The 20,842-nt window shown below is 41.4% G+C and overlaps 1 protein-coding gene across 1 annotated transcript in view; it reads left to right on the plus strand.

Annotated features, from left to right (window-relative positions):
* Nucleotides 1-18,073, plus strand: part of DDB1 (damage specific DNA binding protein 1) — a 29,215-nt gene extending 11,142 nt beyond the window's left edge. The window contains exons 7-26 of the mRNA XM_069965721.1: nucleotides 442-525; nucleotides 6,062-6,178; nucleotides 6,367-6,469; nucleotides 7,929-8,004; nucleotides 8,088-8,196; nucleotides 8,278-8,456; nucleotides 9,075-9,238; nucleotides 9,345-9,452; nucleotides 9,753-9,960; nucleotides 10,066-10,161; nucleotides 10,271-10,382; nucleotides 11,546-11,669; nucleotides 11,757-11,921; nucleotides 13,111-13,205; nucleotides 13,313-13,483; nucleotides 15,833-15,942; nucleotides 16,071-16,240; nucleotides 16,321-16,423; nucleotides 17,228-17,351; nucleotides 17,437-18,073. Of these exons, the coding sequence (XP_069821822.1) occupies nucleotides 442-525; nucleotides 6,062-6,178; nucleotides 6,367-6,469; nucleotides 7,929-8,004; nucleotides 8,088-8,196; nucleotides 8,278-8,456; nucleotides 9,075-9,238; nucleotides 9,345-9,452; nucleotides 9,753-9,960; nucleotides 10,066-10,161; nucleotides 10,271-10,382; nucleotides 11,546-11,669; nucleotides 11,757-11,921; nucleotides 13,111-13,205; nucleotides 13,313-13,483; nucleotides 15,833-15,942; nucleotides 16,071-16,240; nucleotides 16,321-16,423; nucleotides 17,228-17,351; nucleotides 17,437-17,520 (2,502 nt within the window). The 3' untranslated portion in view covers nucleotides 17,521-18,073. The remainder of the gene's footprint in view (nucleotides 1-441; nucleotides 526-6,061; nucleotides 6,179-6,366; nucleotides 6,470-7,928; nucleotides 8,005-8,087; nucleotides 8,197-8,277; nucleotides 8,457-9,074; nucleotides 9,239-9,344; nucleotides 9,453-9,752; nucleotides 9,961-10,065; nucleotides 10,162-10,270; nucleotides 10,383-11,545; nucleotides 11,670-11,756; nucleotides 11,922-13,110; nucleotides 13,206-13,312; nucleotides 13,484-15,832; nucleotides 15,943-16,070; nucleotides 16,241-16,320; nucleotides 16,424-17,227; nucleotides 17,352-17,436) is intronic.
* Nucleotides 18,074-20,842: the final 2,769 nt, after the last annotated feature.

A 20,842-nucleotide genomic window follows, 5' to 3' on the forward strand; every position in this document is an offset into this window, starting at 1 on the left:
CAGTAAAAGTCATTGCAACGTCTCTTTGCAACAATGCTGGCAAAATGGGAGATCGGGAGCCGCCTTACTGTTATACTGTATGGCCCCCTGTATGGATACCATTGTAATTGTGACAACCCAGAGAATGAAGATAATTTGTCAGTTTACTCTTAAATTGCATTGCATAAAAATAAAAGCCCTAAAAATTTGCGAAACTGCATTTTTATTTTTATTTTGCCCCATAAAGAATTTTTTTGCTGTGGAATTCTTTTTCTTGCCTTTTTTTGGTAAAATAAAAGATTTTAGATTAAATTTAGATTCACACAAAAAAATGTATGGAAAAGTGAGAGAGTTATGAATTTTAGAATGTGAGGAGTAAAAAGAAAAAGGAAAAATGAAAAATCTCTGTCCACCTAAAGATTAATGGACTTTTCCTTTAAATTGAATTTCTGTCTGTTGTAGACCTCCATTGCTGAATGTCTCACTTACCTGGATAATGGAGTCGTATTTGTAGGCTCTCGACTTGGAGATTCACAACTGGTGAAGGTAAGCTGATGGCTTGAGTACAGGAAAGCCTATTGTTTTTAATTCTCTGTGTCTTATACATTTTGGTGACCACATTTAGCAATGCTGAAGTGCGTTATATGACCGATAGTAATAGAGTTATATGTGATGGCATTGTGCTGAGGACAATGTGACAAATATAACTGGAGGAGCAGTGTAATCTGCCATCTGTCCATTGTGTTTCACGCACTCATCTTGATCCTCTCTTTATTTAGGGATTAAGCAGTGGAAGAAGCCATAGGATGTGTTTACAAGCAGCGGATTTATTGCAGAATATATTTTCTATACCTATGTATACATCTGGGGTTCTTTCTGCAGACTGCGTTGGATTCCTGCAAACCTCATTCAGATGAATGGGATAGTGGCCGACATTTCTGCAACAAATCCGTTGTGGGTAAACTTACACTCAATGGTTATCTGAGTACCATCTAAGTAGAGATAAGCAAACCGGGTTCGGATTCGAGTCCATCCGAACCTGAACGTTCGGCATTTGATTAGCTGGGGCTGCTGAAGTTGGATAAAGCTCTAAGGTTGTCTGGAAAATATGGATACAGCCAATGACTATATCCATGTTTTCTACATAGCATTAGGGCTTTATCCAAGTTCAGCAGCCACCGCTAATCAAATGCCGAACGTTCGGGTTCAGATGGACTCAAGCATGCTCGAGGTTCGCTCATCTCTGCATCTAAGTATAGATATGTGCAGCGGGGAAACCTCTTATTGTTACCTTCTCACACTCCGATACATACTAGCATAATGGCTCAGACCTATGGTTCACTAGTGCTCATGGCATTAGTGACAAGGTTATAAATAATTATTTGTATTTGAAATAACATTGTTTTTACATCACACTTTGCTTTCGTCAAAGAATCCACCTTTTGCAGCAATTACAGCATTGCACACTTTTGGCATTCTAGCTATAAATCTGTTGAGGTAAGCTGGAGAAATTGCACCCAACGCTTCTAGAAGCAGCTCCCACAAGTTGGATTGGTTGGATGGGCATTTCTGGCGAACCATACGGTCAAGCTGCTCCCACAACAGCTCAATGGGGTTCAGATCTGGTGACTGCGCTGGCCACTCCATTACCGATAGAATACCAGCTGCCTGCTTCTGCTGTAAATAGTTCTTGCACAATTTGGAGGTGTGTTTAGCGTCATTGTCCTGTTGTAGGACGAAATTGGCTCCAATCAAGCGCTGTCCACTGGGTATGGCATGGCGTTGCAAAATTGAGTGATAGCCTTCCTTATTCAGAATCCCTTTTACCCTGTACAAATCTCCCACCTTACCAGCACCAAAGCAACCCCAGACCATCACATTACCTCCACCATGCTTAACAGATGGCGTCAGGCATTCTTCCAGCATCTTTTCATTTGTTCTGTGTCTCACAAACGTTCTCCTTTGTGATCCAAACACCTCAAACTTGGATTAATCCGTCCACAACACTTTTTTCCAGTCTTCCTCTGTCCAATGTCTGTGTTCTTTTGCCCATCTTAATCTTTTTCTTTTATTGAACAGTCTCAGATATGGCTTTTTCTTTGCCACTCTGCCCTGAAGGCCAAAATCCCGCAGCCGCCTCTTCACTGTAGATGTTGACCCTGGTGTTTTGCGGGTACTATTTAATGAAGATGCCAGTTGGGGACCTGTGAGGCGTCTGTTTCTCAAACTAGAGACTCTAATGTGCTTATCTTCTTGCTTAGTTGTGCAATGTGGCCTCCCACTTCCTTTTCTACTCTGGTTAGAGCCTGATTGTGCTGTCCTCTGAAGGGAGTAGTACACACCATTGTAGGAAATCTTCAATTTCTTAGCAATTTCTCGCATGGAATAGCCTTCATTTCTAAGAACAAGAATAGACTGTCCAGTTTCAGATGAAAGTTCTCTTTTTCTGGCCATTTTGAGCGTTTAATTGACCCCACAAATGTGATGCTCCAGAAACACAATCTGCTCAAGGGAAGGTCAGTTTTGTAGCTTCTGTAACGAGCTAGACTGTTTTCAGATGTGTGAACGTGATTGCACAAGGGTTTTTTAATCATCAATTAGCCTTCTGAGCCAATGAGCAAACACATTGTACCATTAGAACACTGGAGTGATAGTTGGTGGAAATGGGCCTCTATACACCTATGTAGATATTGCACCAAAAACCAGACATTTGCAACTAGAATAGTCATTTACCACATTAGCAATGTATAGAGTGTATTTGTTTAAAGTTAGGACTAGTTTAAAGTTATCTTCATTTAAAAGTACAGTACTTTTTGTCTTCAAAAATAAGGACATTTCAATGTGACCCCAAACTTTTGAACGGTAGTGTATGTTATTACTTATGAAAAGTTAGACAAATTCCTAATGTACATTAATTATGGGAAATGCACATATAGGGCTATTTCCTTTAACTCAATAGATCATGAAGTGTTTAAATTCTCTCAAAAAACGTGACGTCACGAATCAGGTGTAATTCCAATGGAGTATCCAGCAGGGGGCACAGTATATGTAGAAGTCTATGGACTGTATTGAAGTATATAGAAGAGTATGTAATGTAAAAACTACACTTTATTAATGGACTATGTGTATGGAATAATTTGGGGAGCAAAGACACTTGCTCCCCAAATGGAGGGCACCAAGCAAGGAGGAAGAGAGGTGCTGGTGCTGGACACTACTACTCCTCCCATCATCTGCTCATAGTATCTGAGAGATCTGAGAGGTTACCGGCTGTGCAGCGCCAGGTGTGGCGTGGGTGGGGGAGATGTCGGCTTTTGGGGGGGGGGTGTCTTGGTGCTGGGTACCTCCCTGTAACTACTCCTCCCATCATCTGCTCATACTATATCCCATAATTAATGTGGATTGGCAATTTGTCTAACTTTCCATAAGTAATAACATATTAAAAAATACTTTTGGCCGAACTTCTCCTTTAATCAGGCATACAGCAGGGGGCGCTATAATTGTTATGTAACATCAATACAGTATCTTGACACAGGAGAATTCTTTTAAAAATGTGAAATTGTTCAGCTTTGAGCGATGATCTAATATAACATTTAACATTAACTCCTTTCATTGTGAGGCAGTATCTCAGTTATGCCACAAGGTGGCTTCATTGCACTCTTGTTCTTATGTGGACAAAGCTGGCATCCACAGCTAGTAATATATTAAAGGTGCCAGCTTTGCTTGTAGAGGCAGGAAACATACATGAAGCCTGGAAAGCCTAGAGGCCTAGATCTGGCAGTCTGCACTACTTGGACTTGAAACTTGAGTTGACCAGTTTAAGTCTAGAAAATCCCTTAATGGAAGTGATTGTTCAGACCAAGCTTAGAGGACTAATCTGTTTGGCAGCTGCCGGGCAGTCTTTTCTTCTCTGCAGAGCTGGCTTTAACCACATGAACGGCCCTGGTTTGTGAACGGTCTTAGTTAAGAGATCAGTTCCAAAATCCAACCCTGGTTTATGTGGATAAGAAATGATACAATGCTAAAGAATTAGTGGCAGCTCCACCACCCCTCTCTAGGGGCGATGAGATACAGAGTGCCCTAATGTAAGGGCAGATGCCAGGATCTAGGTGGCCAGTCCCCCAAGCAATATGGAAGTTTTTAATGTCTAGCGCCTAGAATGATTCTAGACATACTTGAATGATATTTAGCTTAGTATGGCAGCACAGAAGATGGCCTGCAATCTTATCAGAATCCTAGGGACTCCCTTGAGCAGACCCCATTAATATAAATTATAAATGCAATATGTCTGTGGATTATAAAATCTGGTAGGGGGGGAAATTGATTACAAGAACTAACTTACTTCTCCCTGCGCCCACAGTGAGAGCTTGGGCTGGCTGTGCAACCCTTCTGGGCTTCAGGATCTCCGGAGCTGACACGTCACAACCTGGCTGATGGGCTGTCTCGGGACGCTGCTCCAGTCACTAATTGGCTGAGTGGCCAGTCCATCAGCCGGGACAGGCCTCCCCCCCCCCCCCCCCGCCCTTCAAAGTTGTGACGTCATCTCAATTCGGGGGAAAATGCCTTCCAGCAGGGGTCCCAAGGCCAGTCCCGCCACTCGCCATTGGTATGAGGAGGAGTAAGTAATCAATTTCCTCCCTGCCGGCTGCTGCGTTTAATAATCCACCGGGCTTCTACTTTAAATGAAGGCCTGTGAATTTCCAAAACTAACTGTTCAGTGAGGTGTGACTTTGATATGTTCACGGTAAGAGTCTGATCACCTGGCACCACCTGTGTCCATAGACCCCCATATGCTAGTTGCAAGTCTGTTAAACCTGGTTCACACCTTACAAACACTGACCTGGGTTGCACACCTAAATAGCGTGCAGGTAACAATCCAACATGCAAGTAGAGAGTAGAAAGAGTGGCACTCACCAGTTGTCAGTACCAAAATCTTTAATTACGTGCTGTAAAGTCCATTACAGAGCAAAGGAGAGAGATCAAGCCTAGTACACCATGCAGCGACGGCCCGTTTCACGCCTATCCGGTGCTTCGTCTGCCTGCGTGACTTTTTGATATGCTCCTCTGTCATGGTGCTCTTAATATTAGCAGGAATCATAGGATGATGTGTAACAAATTCTTTTACTCCTTTACAGTGACATATTGTCCTAAATTCCAGCTATTTTGATATGGTAGTAGTGATCCGTTTACAGGACCGTGTACGGTTCAGTGTTGCAAGCTGTGGTATATCCCTTTCTGATAAGATCACAAAGTGGCCCACAGCAGTCAGCTGCAATCTGTGAGAGCAAAAATATTTATTTTTATAGCGCCAACAGATTACACAGCCTTTTTTTTTTTTTACACAACACCGCAAGCAGTTGTCAAATGTCCCTGTAGCGCCACCACAGGCTAAATGAAGTATTACACAGTAGCAATTAAAATCTGTCCACATAAAATAATGCAGTGGGAAAAGTTGGATAAGAGAAGCAATCTATATTGGGGACACCCCTTAATTTACTCGACTACCTAACAGTATTTGACCGTGTGTTCTGTAAACCAGACACCCGTCTGTAGCAGAAATTGTACAAAACACTCATGGCATATCAGTTAGAAGTATACATCTTCAAAGGAACTGGTTAGCGTTACTGCAGCCTTGGCAGGGATCCCAGTGGTCAGACCCCTTCACATCAGTCATTGATGGCCTTCCAGATTGGTATGTCAGTAACCCACTTGTCCAAAATTACATAAATATGAATATTTTCTACCAAATATGACAAATGTGACCCGCATGTTACAAAGGTTGAGTGGTGTTGCAAATTAACCCCCTTCAGTCCAATTGAGCTTAGCTACAATAGCAGACACAAGGCATAAAGAGTAGTGGAGCTGGTTCTGGTACAAAGCAGTTGTATCTTCCTAACGCTCAGCAACCCCTTTATTATTGTCAGGAAAACACATTTAATATGGCTTGGCATTTGTATGCACTTAATTTATATGTATTGTATGTAGGTTTATGTCTGCTTATTCCTATATATGTCTGTGTGTGTTGACATTTCTCTGGCTCTATCCCTACAACTCACTGATACTTAATTTTTTTGTCTCTTAATAGCTTACTGCAGACAGCAATGAGCAGGGCTCCTATGTTGTGGCAATGGAAACTTTCACTAACTTGGGCCCCATTGTGGACATGTGCGTTGTAGACCTTGAGAGGCAGGGTCAGGGACAGGTGAGACTAAGAGATATACATTTCTTAAGCATTTCTTATCATTTCTGTATATATGTATATATATATATATATATATATATATATATATATATATATATATATATATATATATAATATGTGTGTGTGTGTGTGTGTATATATATATATATATATATATATATATAATTATATTTTTTGTCTTTTTAAAGCTTGTTACCTGCTCTGGAGCCTTTAAGGAAGGTTCTCTACGAATTATCAGGAATGGTATTGGAATCCATGAACACGCCAGCATTGACCTACCAGGGATCAAGGGTAATGTTAAAACCTGCAGACAAGCAGCTTTTTTTGTCAGATATTTACAGTTCTACTGGTTTGTTAAAAGCAATGCAGATTGTTGTCAGATACGTCACTTGAATTGATTTTCTGAGGCTTAAAAGGGGCTTTCTCACTGTCATGGCTAAGATGGGAATACTTGTCAGAAGGCAGAGATCTGAGTTGAGCCGGCATGAGGCAAGCAGTAGAGCAGACAGGAACTCCGTAGAAGAGCTTGCTTGTTTGCCGTAATCTAGGCCACCTTTTCCTGCTACATCCAGATGGGGCAATCTCGGCTGGCCCTGTTTTAAAGATACACTGTTAGATCACACATACTGTATACTCTACAGTTTTTTTTGTTGTGGATTTTATGCTGTGTTGAGATATTTATTTATATTGATATACACTGCATCATGTTGGCAGCGTATGCAATAGTTGTAAATTTACCCTATGGGGGAGATTTATCAAAGTGTGTAAAATTTAGACTGGTGCAAACTGCCCACAGCAACCAATCACAGCTCAGCTTTCCTTTCAGCACTGCCTAAAGCTGAGCTGTGATTGGTTGCTGTGGGTAGTTTGCACCAGTCTAAATTTTACACCCTTTGATAAATCTCCCCCTATATGTCTGCAAAGGGAAAAACCCTGTAACCCATTCCGACGAAATAACTTACCTGGTACACCAGGATTGCATGTGCTTTACTGCAGTCTGATGTACCAGGTGCGCCAGGTGGATGACATCGGCTAGGAAGCAGTGCCGGTGTTATGCACAGCAGGACCCGTCGCCACATGTTGCCAGGCTCCCGCCCCAACTGTCAGAAGTGGATCAGACTTTTAAAGAGGAAGTCCCACAGACGCCCATAGGCAGGGGCGTGAGAGGAAATAATGAACAAGAGAACTCATCTGTCCCTATGCCTCCGTTGTGCCGCTCCCAGGTCCCCTTCACAGCAGTCGGCTGTCATCTTCTACTGGAAGTCGTGTATGTTGCGGCTTGGCTGAACAGTGTCCTGGCCCAGTCACTGATTGGCTGAGGTGGCAGTCACTCAGCTTCTGTGAACACCCCTTCCCCCCCCCCCCCCGCCCCTCCCCCTTGGCCCTGTAACTTTAGTATGTTAGGCTGCACATCACCTCTTTACACAGGGACATAACAATGATATAAATAGCTGGACAAAAGAACCAATCAGCTGACAAACAAGCGTTTTCACGTTCGTTGGCTGATAGCCTGTCCCTTTACCCAAGGATTCCTACGCACGATAATGAGTCCAAATAAAAGGGCCTTTAACTGAGATTTTAAAATGAAGTAAATCATCAGATCTACTAAATTACTCTACAGTTCTTGGAGACATATAACTCTCATTGTTAAGTCAATGATTAAAAAATTAAATTCTTGTTTTTCAATATTCCTTGTGCATGTTGGTGATTCTGTGTTTTGTGGCATAATGCTCTTTCTGCTCTACATCAGGTCTGTGGCCGCTCCGGGTTGCTGCCAGTCGTGAAACAGATGACACATTGGTTTTGTCTTTTGTTGGGCAGACCAGGTGGGTTAGGAACTGTAGTGGTTGGTTATGGAGCTTGTATTACACGTTGGACAATAGTAACATTTAGGGTTTTTTTTTGGCAGAGTTTTGACTCTGTCCGGGGAAGAAGTGGAGGAAACTGACCTCGCTGGCTTTGTTGATGATCAGCAAACCTTTTTTTGTGGGAATGTGGCACATCAACAGCTCATTCAAGTAAAGATTAGCTTACTTCAATATTTAAAAAAAATAAAATCGTTTGTATGCAACAGATCATAATGAACTTACGTTTTTCAGATCACATCGGCCTCAGTGCGGCTGGTGTCGCAGGACCCTCAAAGTCTGGTTAGTGAATGGAAAGAACCACAAGGACGTAAAGTCAGTGTATGTTCCTGCAACAGCCGGCAAGTACTGCTTGCAGTAGGCAGAGTGCTCTACTACCTGGAAATCCTCCCTGGGGAGCTGAAACAGATCAGGTAAGGCAGAATAATGTGTGCCCAGTTCTATAAAAGGGGCATTTCTCATCACGGCAAGCTTTTTATATGATGATGATCTGGCTTACCATGGAAGCTACAGCTTGACATATATTTTCTTAGCATTAGAAAAACAATACGTGCTGGCCATTTACAAGTTCTATAATGCAAAACATTAAATGGCTCTGTGATCTGCAAATAGAGGTGGAATTTCCCATCTGATGATCATATTCTTTCATAGAACCTACAGACAAGTGTAGTCTTTACGGTCTCCATACACCTTCAATAACTGACAGCTGACTGATCATTCAGCCGCCAGTTATCTCTCCCATTTTCCTTATAAACAGAAACATCCAGCATGGCCGTGTTTGTCTGTCTTCTCTATGGGTAGGGGATTGGTAAGCCGCAGCCAGAAAAAAAGAGAACTAAGTGCTGAGGCAGAAATTTTGCATCATGCCTGACCACTATCTCCACTGACATATCTGTCGGTGCATGGTCAGGAGATCCCTATACACCTTATGCTGATGGCTGAAGCTGTCAGTAGAAGTTGTATGGGGACATTATATAATGCCATCCATCTGATCTGCTGATCAGTACTTAAGATCTCTACTTTTCCAACAGTTGTACTGAAATGGAACATGAAGTTGCCTGTCTAGATGTCACTCCATTGGGTGGCAGCGATGCCATGTCCACACTTTGTGCAATTGGCCTGTGGACAGATATCTCTGCACGAATCCTTAGTTTGCCAGGATTTCAGTTATTACACAAGGAGATGCTAGGTGGAGGTAAGTAAGGAATTGAACTTTGTACAGGAGAAAGATCATAGATTTGTAGCTTCAGAAGAGCAAGTCCATTAAGATAACTTTTTTTTTTTTTAAATGACTTCTCTAGAGATTATCCCAAGGTCTATCCTCATGACATCATTCGAAAACAGTCACTATCTGCTGTGTGCCCTGGGGGATGGAGCTCTCTTCTATTTTAGCCTCAATACAGAAACAGGTAAGGTATAGCTACATGCTATAAAGTCTCCTTTACAGAGTGCTCTTTTCTATCAGTTTTTACAGGCTGGGTAATCCCTTTTAAAATTCTCATCTTGTTTGTAAATTCTTGCATTAGTCATTAGGCGCAGGGTTACATTTGGTCAGTATTTGGTCCTTGTTTTGCTCAGTATTTTATTGTTCCATAGCCTCAAAAATGCTAAATACATGTTTTTTACTCCAAGCTAAACCAGGTTCTTTTTAAGTTGTCCACGTACATGGACTTAACTAGTTTATTGGATTCCTTTGTCTTGTCTTTCAGGTCTTTTGAGTGACCGAAAGAAGGTGACCCTGGGGACACAGCCTACAGTTTTGAGGACTTTTCGATCACTGTCGACCACGAATGTATTTGCTTGTTCTGACCGCCCTACAGTCATCTACAGCAGCAACCATAAGCTGGTCTTCTCCAATGTTAACCTTAAAGAGGTCAACTATATGTGCCCCTTGAACTCTGAAGGTTATCCTGATAGGTAAGTTATGCTTTGAGTTGGCTTATAGAAAAAGAACAACTTTTAAGTTTTACTTTCTTTTGTACAGACCATTTTATAGCTATGTTGTCTGTTTGTCTCTTACAGTTTAGCCCTAGCAAATAACAGCACCCTTACTATTGGAACCATTGATGAAATACAGAAGCTTCATATCAGAACAGTTCCGCTATATGAGTCTCCCAGGTGGGTTTTGCAGTAAGGAAGAGCATTGGGCATAATTTATTCATTTCTCAGAATGACTGTTGAGATGGTATAAATGTTCATAAGTTGTTATTGACATTTTGTATTGCAGAAAGATTTGCTATCAGGAAGTGTCTCAATGTTTTGGAGTGCTCTCAAGCCGAACTGAAGTGCAAGACGCTAGCGGAGGCAGCTCTCCTCTCCGACCAAGTGCTAGTACCCAGGTCAGTGGTGTTACTGACAGTAAACACTCTGGGGGACATGTATCAAGTGGCGTACATATGTTTTTTCGGCGTAAAGAAACGATTTGCGAATATTTTATTCTCAAAGTGCCCACTTTGCGAATAAAATATTCGCAAACCGGCTCTTTATGCCGGGTACGCCGGGGGTGTGTGGAGGGGGGCGGAACGGGGGGGGGGGGATTTCTTTCTACAATAACCTATTCCAGTCCTTAGCTGGCGTAGGTTTTCGGCCGTGCTCACCGGAGCGCACGGGATTTATGTAGAGGCAGTCCGCCTCTACATAAATCTCCGTAGCGCCGGAGATGCGGGGACATTTTTAAGTCTGGCGTAAAAAACTCTGTCTTTTGTTTTAAACTATGCATACATGTTACTATATCAGGCATTTCCATAGTGAGAGCAGTCCAACAAACATCAGTGTGTCCCCTCAAACGCCGCAATCCATAGCGATCACAGCGTTTAAGGTACTCAATGACAGATCAAGCTTCCGTCACTGATCGCTTGTGCCGACGGGCAGGGGTAAGTCACTTACCTCCGTCCTTTCGGATCGGCGATCTATGAATAGTCTGCTCTCAGGCAGGCTCTATACATAGATCGTTGATAACACTGAGCTATGGCATAGCATAGATCTTTACATGCAATTTATTGATTGCATGTTTTACAGTGAAAAAAAGTAAAAAAAAAAAGTGTAATGTAAAAGTTTTTTAAAAGTATTAAAAAAGCCCCTTATAAACCCCTCCCAATAAAAGTTTAAAATACCGCCAGGATTGCCGATTTTAATAAATTGTATATCAGAAATTTTTTTATAAAAAACAATTAAAATTTTTCTGTTACAACAATATAATAGTAATAAAAACAAGAGATCATGGCGAAAAAAGTGACACCTCAACCATCCCTGTAGGTAAAAAAAATAAAAGCGCTATGGCTCTTAGAAGGCGGGGAGGAACATTGCATTAATTTGACCCAGACATCTGTGCATCAAAGGGCTCTGTCTTGAAGGGGTTAATAATTACACCAGCAAATTCCTGTTTTCTGCAAGTTGCCCCTTAAGGATATAGGATTTTAGGATTGCCAAGTGTAGGGTTTAGTTGGTCCATATTGTATGTTACATTGTTGCTCATTTTTCAACATGTCTTGTTTTCTGCTAGGCCCTCTCCTCCAGCGTGAGCAGTAGTAAGCTGTTTTCAGGGAGCACATCCCCCCATGAAACATCATTTGGAGAAGAAATAGAGGTCCATAACCTTCTCATCATAGATCAACACACATTTGAAGGTAGAGAATTAAACCAGTTAAATGATAAACCTGTCCTAGACGTATATTTGTCAGTGAGGCTTATTCTTGTTTTGTTTCTCTTAACAGTGCTGCACACTCATCAGTTTCTGCAGAATGAGTACACCCTCAGCTTGGTGTCATGTAAGCTGGGAAAGGATCCAAGCACTTATTTCATTGTGGGAACTGCAATGGTGTACCCAGATGAGGCAGAACCAAAGCAAGGAAGGATTGTGGTTTTCCAGTATTCTGATGGTGAGAAAAGGCAAATGCTTCTACACATGAATGAGTGACACGACTGACATTATTCTTGTGAGGTCATTGGCCTGCTCCTTGCTGTGTCTGACTTTCCTAGCTGTTTTCTTGTTGGATGTATTATGTTACAAGAGGATGTGAACTTGGTAAACTCGGCCTGACCACCTGTTACACCTGTGCCAATACTACATTCCAATATATGGCTGGCTCCAGTTTCTCACAGTGTTAACATCTGATCACCTGGAGTATCACAAGCCAGACCCACAGAGAGCAGCTTATACCCCATCTAGCTTCCATATAAAATGGGGCTGTATTGTTAAAGACAACTCTGGTGCAGAGGTCGTTGTGCAGAGATTAGGGAGGGAAGGAAGCTCCAATCAACACCTATTGTGTATTGCCTCATCTTTATCTGTATACCAGTGTGTCTATTCACTGTAATCCTGTATGTAATGATAAGGTGGTGGGGGTACTGGTGAAAATTTTTCTCTATAGGACAGCTTATTGAAAGGTCTAGGGATCAGAGTACAAATGCCAGATTTTAGGATTATTATAAATATATCAATAGTAAAACGGTTAGAAAAAAATATAAATCATCAAAGATTCTTTAAAATGTTTAACATAAAACAAGATTTAAACAGTAGGTAATTTTTTAACACATTGCCTCATATGACTATGTTAATGGAAAGAAGAATAAGATTAAAAACATGTTTTTATGTATATGCCTGGCCAGGAGATGATGGAAAACAAATTACATGTGCCCACCTTCCTGGCTTCCGCTCTGCTTATAGTATTATGCTTCTCCATCCCCGCTGTGTGACCATGGATTCATGGTCATTACATCACAGGCCCATTTAGCCAGTCAGCAGCTGCAGTGGTTTTCCACCACAGCCCCTGACTGGCTGAGGGGGTCTGTAATGTCAAGGCCAAGAAACAGCCACCCCCTTCCCGGCATATACTTAAAAACTCCCCTACCCAGACAACCCCTTTAAAGATGGCATTGCCACTCAAACTTCAATACACTTGAATAAATACTTGTGAACGTGTAAACCAGGCCACAGGACTTGAGTGCTACTGAGAAGTTTTTTTATATTAGGCCGAACATATAAATGAAGTAAAGGATTTTTCAGTGACCGTAAAAACTATTTTGAGAATGTACTGCTTTAAACTAATAACCTGCTGGTCTCCACAGGAAAGCTGCAGACTGTCGCAGAGAAGGAAGTTAAGGGAGCTGTGTACTCTATGGTGGAATTTAATGGAAAGCTATTGGCCAGCATCAACAGCACTGTAAGACTTAGATAACTAAAATGGGTATCCTACATTATGCATAAACTGTGCTATTCTGGTACATGTACTGTACATGTTCTTTTCTTTTTTTTTTGCCTTTTACACAGGTCCGTCTGTATGAATGGACAGCAGAAAAGGAGCTGCGCACAGAATGTAACCATTACAACAATATCATGGCCTTATACTTGAAAACTAAGGGGGATTTTATCCTGGTGGGAGACTTGATGCGTTCAGTTCTGCTGTTGGCCTACAAACCAATGGAAGGAAACTTTGAGGAGGTGAGAAATGTGGGGACTTTGAGTCACTTAGCCAAGAAATCCTTAAAGGGGTTTTACAGTGATTTGGCGCAAAAAAAAAAAATATTGCCCAAAACCCATCTGGGTGCACTCACCACTCCACCACACCTTCCCTCCATCCCTATGCTGCTCCAACTGCCCATTTTAAGTTTCTTTAAGGGTATAAACCCACACGCCGTATATGCAGCAGATATGCAACAAATACGCAGCAGATTTGTTGGTACAGATTTGATGCTGTGTTCAGTTATTTAGATCTAATCTGCTGCGATTTTGCTGCGATTTTGCTGCGTATCGCAGCAGTAAATACGCTGCATATACGGTGTGTGGGTTTATACCCTAAATGCTGTCTGATTTCTAAGCTGCTGATTACAGCAATTGAGGTCACATGACGTCATCTATGGGCCAGGTATGCAATTGTTTTGTATAGCTAACCCATCCCACAGAGACAGAGGTCACGTGTCCTCCGTCTCGGAGGTGAGGGGGAGATAGGTCAGCAGTGAGACGGACAGGACCCTGTTCTGAAGATTTTCCACATCTAGAGTAGGACGAGTCAGGGCGCATTAAAGAAAATACATGTATATGGCAAACGGGGGAATTAGGAAGGTGCATTACATAGTTTTTTGTTTTTTTTTTGAATACCCCTTTAATTCAGTGTTGAAGGGGTATCCACAAACAGATTGGAAAGGGCCTGGTGAACCTTCAAATTAAAGATAGGCTAGAGTCCCAGGCGTGGGGCCGTATCTAGGGGATATTTATATTGAGTGACCATTGAAAGCTAATATTCTGTCGTCTTCACTGCCTTTCTGAAGACAGGTTTGACCAGTGAACTGTTAGTGAGTGATTAGCACAGGGGGACGTGGTAAGGAGTGTAATACATACATACAATATGTTGTTACAGAACAATGCATTTTTCTTCAAACCTCCTTATGTTTACATGTACTTTTGCTGATTCATGGAATGTTTATTGAAACTGACTCTTAAAATGGGAACTGTCAAATTTTGAATACATTTAGAATCCGGGTGTTCAGACTTTCACTGAATATCAGAATGAGCCATAAGGAAAACTTAGATAAGCGATTGACTCCCCAGCTTGCTGCCTTTCCTCTTTGATGGTAATGGTCCTCATACACAACCCAATCATAAACTGCTAGATCGGCGCTCACAGGCAGACGTTCCCTGGTGTCTGCAGCTCTGCCTTCTCTTCTGGTCTCTACACTGACAGGCCGCTGGCCACAGCCTGTCTCGGCCTCTAATTGGCTGAGTGGCCACTGCCTTTTAGTGCAGAGACCGGAACAAAAGGGAGCAGGAGGCAGAGCTGCACAGACCAGGGAAGGCCCGAGGACGTCAGGGAACGTGGTAAGCTAAGTTAATACTTTATTTTATACTACAGTCATCAGCCATCGGCCATGGACCAAAAGAAACGATCAGCTTGTGGGCGGGGAGCTGTGGGAGGGTCTGCCCATAGAGATGGCAGTCCCTCCCACAGGCACAGCAGACCGTCGCTATCGTTGTTAGGATTTTGGTTCATGCTTTAAGCTAATCGTTGCCTTTAAAGGGGTAGTGCGGCGGTAAACAATTATTCACAGAATAACACACATTACAAAGTTATACAACGGGGAAGGGGGCCATTCACAGACATAACATACATTACAAAGTTGTATAACTTTGTAATGTGTGTTATTCTGTGAATAATTGTTTACCACCGCACTACCCCTTTAAACATGAACATGATATTGTGTATACAGTGGTACCTTGGTTTAAGAGCATTGTTTTGGTTTAAGAGCTCTCTGTACTGGGTGGGAGCAGGAATGGGGGAGGGGCATGGTCTGCATAGCGGGGTCAACAGCACTGTACTCTGACCCAGGAAGTCTCCCTCACCTTCCAAATCTTAGCAGATCCACTTCAAGCTGGGGCTTACATCAGGGGACAGGATTGTGCAGGTAATCTCTTCATAGCTGTAACCTCTCTCTATTCAGACAGAGAGTGCTGCTATACTGTGTCCACATATACGCTGCTCATTCCTTCATGCTCCCTGCAGTCTCTGTCCGCCCTTGTGTTTCCCATCTCTCTATTACTGTACAGTAACTTATAATATCACATATTCTGCTGTTTCTGAATGTTTGTTTCATTTGTTTTACATGTTATTCAGAGTAATAAATGATTACTTTTGGGGTGTGGAACCAATTGTCTGCATTTCTATGATTTCCTATGGGAAAATTTGCTTTGGTTTAAGAGTGGATTTGGATTACACGCACGGTCCGAGAATGAATTATGCTCGTAATCCAAGGCACCACTGTATTTCTATTATATATTTATTCTATATCTTTACAGATTGCACGGGATTTTAACCCCAACTGGATGAGTGCAGTGGAGATATTAGATGATGATAACTTCTTGGGAGCAGAGAATGCATTTAACTTATTTGTGTGCCAAAAAGATAGGTAAGTAGTGACCAAAGGTTTTTCTGTATTTAGTAGCCTGATGTTTATATTTTTTTATTTTCTGCACATGTGGATTAGACATAGATGATAATCTATAACTCACATAAGTCCTCTGTTTTTATTGCCAGTGCTGCCACTACAGATGAGGAAAGACAACACTTACAGGAAGTTGGACTCTTCCACTTAGGGGAGTTTGTTAATGTTTTTTGCCATGGCTCTCTGGTGATGCAGAATCTTGGGGAGACCTCTCCTCCAACACAAGGTTCAGTGCTCTTTGGAACGGTTAATGGGATGATTGGTAGGTATCCCAACTGTTACTTCTTTCTTAGTTGTCACTTAATGGTATAATCCCCTTGATCTGATCTTCTTGTGTCTTAGGTCTGGTGACATCTGTGTCTGAGAGCTGGTACAATCTTCTGCTAGATGTTCAGAACAGACTCAACAAAGTGATCAAGAGCGTGGGCAAGATTGAGCACTCCTTATATCCTTATACATGCTTATGTAGCTGCTCCCTTCTGTCCCATACTGTATAGAAGTGGGTCTTATTCCTCTTTGTAAGAGTGCGTTATAGTACTTTTTATAAGGGCCTCTGATCGAATAGTTCATCTTGTCTTTCAAGACAAACCTTAGCTGTTTTTTTAGGCTGAATTATAAATTTAGTAGAGGAGAGTGTTTTTTAAGAGAATGTGTCATTGGAAAAATAACCTCTTGGTTAAAGTAAGTTTTTATGTTAAACATATTTTATGCAGATTTTTAATTTTATTACCTGTATTTTACAATAATCCTGAAATATTGCAGTGTCTATTCTTACCACTAAGCCTAAACTGAGACTTTAGACCTGGTCTGTCTGTGATGATAAGCAGGAGGCTGCTGCAAAGTGACCTATAAAGCATTATAGCAAAAGATGACCAGTAGAACAAATAGTAGATGTTCATAGTTCAGCCTCCCCTCCCTTTGGATTGACCTCTTTAAAGGTCTCAGCGTATGCTAAGACACCTTTCCTATTCAGGTAGGTTGGACTGCTTTTATATTTACTTGTGTCTATGGGGCTTGCTGTAAAGCACATCTCTAAATGCTATTAAAATGGCATAGGTGAGATGGCTGCCTCTATATAAAAATTACAATTAGAAAACATAAACAGATTATAAACAAAGAACATGTTTCAGTATCTGGCTTTAATCCATACAAAAGTAAGCATTCAGCCAACAGCTACCTAAAGTACGTGGCTAATTGGAGGGTTTGTTTTAATCGATGTAACAGTTTTTTCCTTAACCTAATGTGTTACCTGGAGGTCGTTCCATACAGAGAGAAAGACTGAAGCTGCAACTGGGTTCATAGATGGGGATCTTATTGAGAGTTTTTTGGACATCAGCCGGTCAAAGATGCAAGAGGTTGTAGCAAATCTACAGGTGAGGAGCTGTCAGTAGTACTGTTGTGTTTGTCACACAGATAACAGATATTGGTGTCTCCTAAATACAAGCTGTTATTTTGCAGATTGATGATGGTAGTGGCATGAAGAGAGAGACAACAGTGGATGACCTGATAAAGATTGTGGAAGAACTAACCAGGATTCACTGATCTGTGTCCCATCCAATCTTGCTCACCCCTTAGGCTTCCCCAGTATCCTCTGAGCATTGTGGGAGCAGCCTCCCATCGGCCCGAAGGACAGCAACATAAGCTTGTATGCATCGAATCAGTGTCTATGGAGGGAATACCTCGCTTTGCTGCCCTAGTGGCACTTACGTCTTTGCTTCCAGAGGTGGTCAGTGCACTGAAGGCCTCCCTCCATCAGTACTAATAAATGAGTGGTTGTACAGGTTGCTCCCTGCCCAGCTCTTTCGCTCCATACATATTGCTGTTCTTCTATATTGTATGTATTTTTTCATATATATTACATTGTGAAAAGTAGGGTCCCCCCTATGGACTTTCTGCATAGCAAGATTGAGCTGTGACATAACCTATGCAGGAAATGGGGCATGTGACGTCATCTGCAGCAACTGTGGGGTGTTTCACGTGCTAGTTTTTGCCTAATGGTGCAGTTTCCCTCCCTTCCAGTCTTCTCTTTAAAAAAAAGGGTGAATGGGGAGGTTATTTTCCATGGTTTTAGGAAATAAATCAGACTGGAATTGAACTTGCTCAGCGTCTTAATAAGGCTGCTACGGAATACCTGACTGGATGGGTGTAAGGAAATTTGTTTTCCCTGTTGAATGTTTTGCATGTTGGTTGCTACTTGTTCTTTGCCTTAGCAAGCCATGTTTTCTCAAGAATAGTCCACAGGTTGGTTTTAATAATAATAATGTGGATGGATCCATTGAGGCTGCCGTGAACTGTCCGATGGGGCAGACAGTCAACGGAAATGCAGTTTTTAAGACTAATTTCAACCACTACTGTCTAGTCTATTAGCAAAATGACTGAATAGGTATCTTTTTCCAAAATGCCAGTCATCAGAGCTTGTGCCATGACCTGGTAGGAGTGCGCTAAGTATGCTAGTATTGTACAGTACATTCCCAGCATGAAGGAAGTTCTGTATGCATTCTTATGCAAAGTCTAATGAAGTGTATGATGTAACACTGTATTTAGTGTGTCTTTATTTTTTATTATTGGTTAATATTTCAAAACATTAATTTTAAAAATTGGCCTAAAGGGGTTATCCAGACTTAAAGGGATTGTCCTAGCGAAAATCTTTCTTTCAAATCAACTGGTGTCAGGAAGTTATATAGATTTGTAATTTACTTCTATTAAAAAACCTCAAGTCTTCCCATAGTTATTAGCTACTGTATGTCATGCAGGAAAAGTTGTTTTATTTTCAGTCTGACACAGTGCTCTCTGCTGACATCTCTGGCCGAGACGGGAACTCTGTCTGCCAAGGTGTGTGGGGAGATATTCTAGCAAAAATTACTAAAACAGTTAAAGGAATTGTCCAAGGATGGGTAGGTAGGTAGGGAAGGACTTGTCTGCTGTTTATCCCACACTGATGCTGAGAAATAATGCTGTCCCTGCTACTTCCACTTCCCAGTACGCAGAAAATGCCCACTTTTTATATTTTTGTTGCATTTTTTTTTCTTTTTTTTTTTTAAACAATTTTGTCCCCCCACCCTTAAAAATGTTTACTCAGACACTCCCTTTGAATCTGGCTACGATAGAAAAATGCCAGAACATAGTGCATAAGGGCTTGCATGGTAGCTGTAAACCAGAGTGCCCATACTGACCCCTGTCCACCATAGAAAACTCAATGGGCATGTGAGCATCAGAACTAGACCAGGGAGCAATGGAAGAAGGCGGTGTGGTCTGATAAAACATATGTTTGTTTTTTTCCTTTTACACCATGTGGAAGGCTGGGTGCATGGGTATCACATCTAGAGAAGAGCTGGCACCTAGATGCACAGGCTGGCAAGGGTATTATGATGTCTGCTGGAAACCATGGGTCCTGGCATTCATATGGATGTTACTTTGACACCTACCTAAACATCATGGCAGTGGTATTCCCCATAACCAGTGGCCTTTTTCAGCAGGATAATGCCCCAGCTATACTGTGTTCAGGAATGATTTTAGGAACATGACAAAGAGCTGACTTTATATTACCACAGTGGAATATATACAGTAGTATGTTCTTTCACTATGAAGGTAAGCTAAAGGAATTGCTTTGTCAGCTATAGAAAGCCTGATGCATATTTATTGCAGACTTCATAGGGACGAATAGCTCTTATAGTAACACATTAAACTGAAGAAAAACATTCCTCTGCTACAGAATGGGAATAATTTATCATTTGTTATTTCCTGCCATAAAACCCTGCCCTTTCTCTTTCCTTTGTACTAATAAAAGTATGCTAAGGAAAATGGAGATGGAAGTAACCTACATGACACTGACAGGAATTACATGTCTGTATTATTACATAATACTTCTATCAATGGGCAACAAAATGGCTGCCTTTGACTGCAATTTTCTCTATGCACTTAAGACTGCCTGACCACTGTCATATTATGTTACCGAGATCTGCTCTGCATTCTGTTTTATTCATTCACATCATTTAAAAGGGATTGTCCAGCGAAAATATTTTTCTTTCAAATCAACTGATATCAGAAAATTATATAGATTTGTAATTTACTTCTATTAAAAAAATCTCAGGTCTTCCTATACTTATTAGCTGTTGTATATCCTACAGGAAATGTTTTCTTTTCAGTCTGACACAGTGCTCTCTGCTGACATCTTTGGCCAAGACAGGAATTGTCCAGAGCAGGAGAGGTTTTCTATGGGGATTCATATAAAACCGAGACAGAGTTCCTGTCTCAGCCAGAGATGTCAGCAGAGAGCACTGTGTCAGACTGAAAATAAAACATTTCCTGTAGGATATACAGCAGCTAATAAGTATGGGAAGACTTGAGATTTTTTTAATACAAGTAAATTACAAATCTATATAACTTTCTGATATCATTTGATTTAAAAGAAAGATTTTCGCTGGACAACCCCTTTAACGTGAGAATGGAAGCATTCCTAAACAGCACTCTTCTGTGTGCCAAGACCTGTTCCCATTCTTAATGAAAAAATAGATGCATGGGCAAACTAGTCTCAGAACATGAAAGCAGTATTATAAATATATTATAGGTAGTTATGTATGTATGTATGTATGTATGGGGGGGGGGGGGTGAGCAGTGTGATATACAAACAAGAGGAAGATTCTAAACAGTAGAACTATATAACATTATAACATTTTTCACAGGCGTTGCAATGTAAATTGCAGTCAGAAATAGTATGACTGATGTGTGGGACATGAGACATAATTTGGGACTAGTTATGAGCATTGACATAGCATAAAAGTAAAACTCAATAATTACAATGTTTACAATGGGTAAACACATCACCTACTTTCTGCCTAAGCTTGACCTACCCCAGATGTAGTAG

This window comes from Dendropsophus ebraccatus, chromosome 4 (assembly GCF_027789765.1).
Source record: "Dendropsophus ebraccatus isolate aDenEbr1 chromosome 4, aDenEbr1.pat, whole genome shotgun sequence".
In the NCBI taxonomy this organism is placed as follows: Eukaryota; Metazoa; Chordata; class Amphibia; order Anura; family Hylidae; genus Dendropsophus; species Dendropsophus ebraccatus.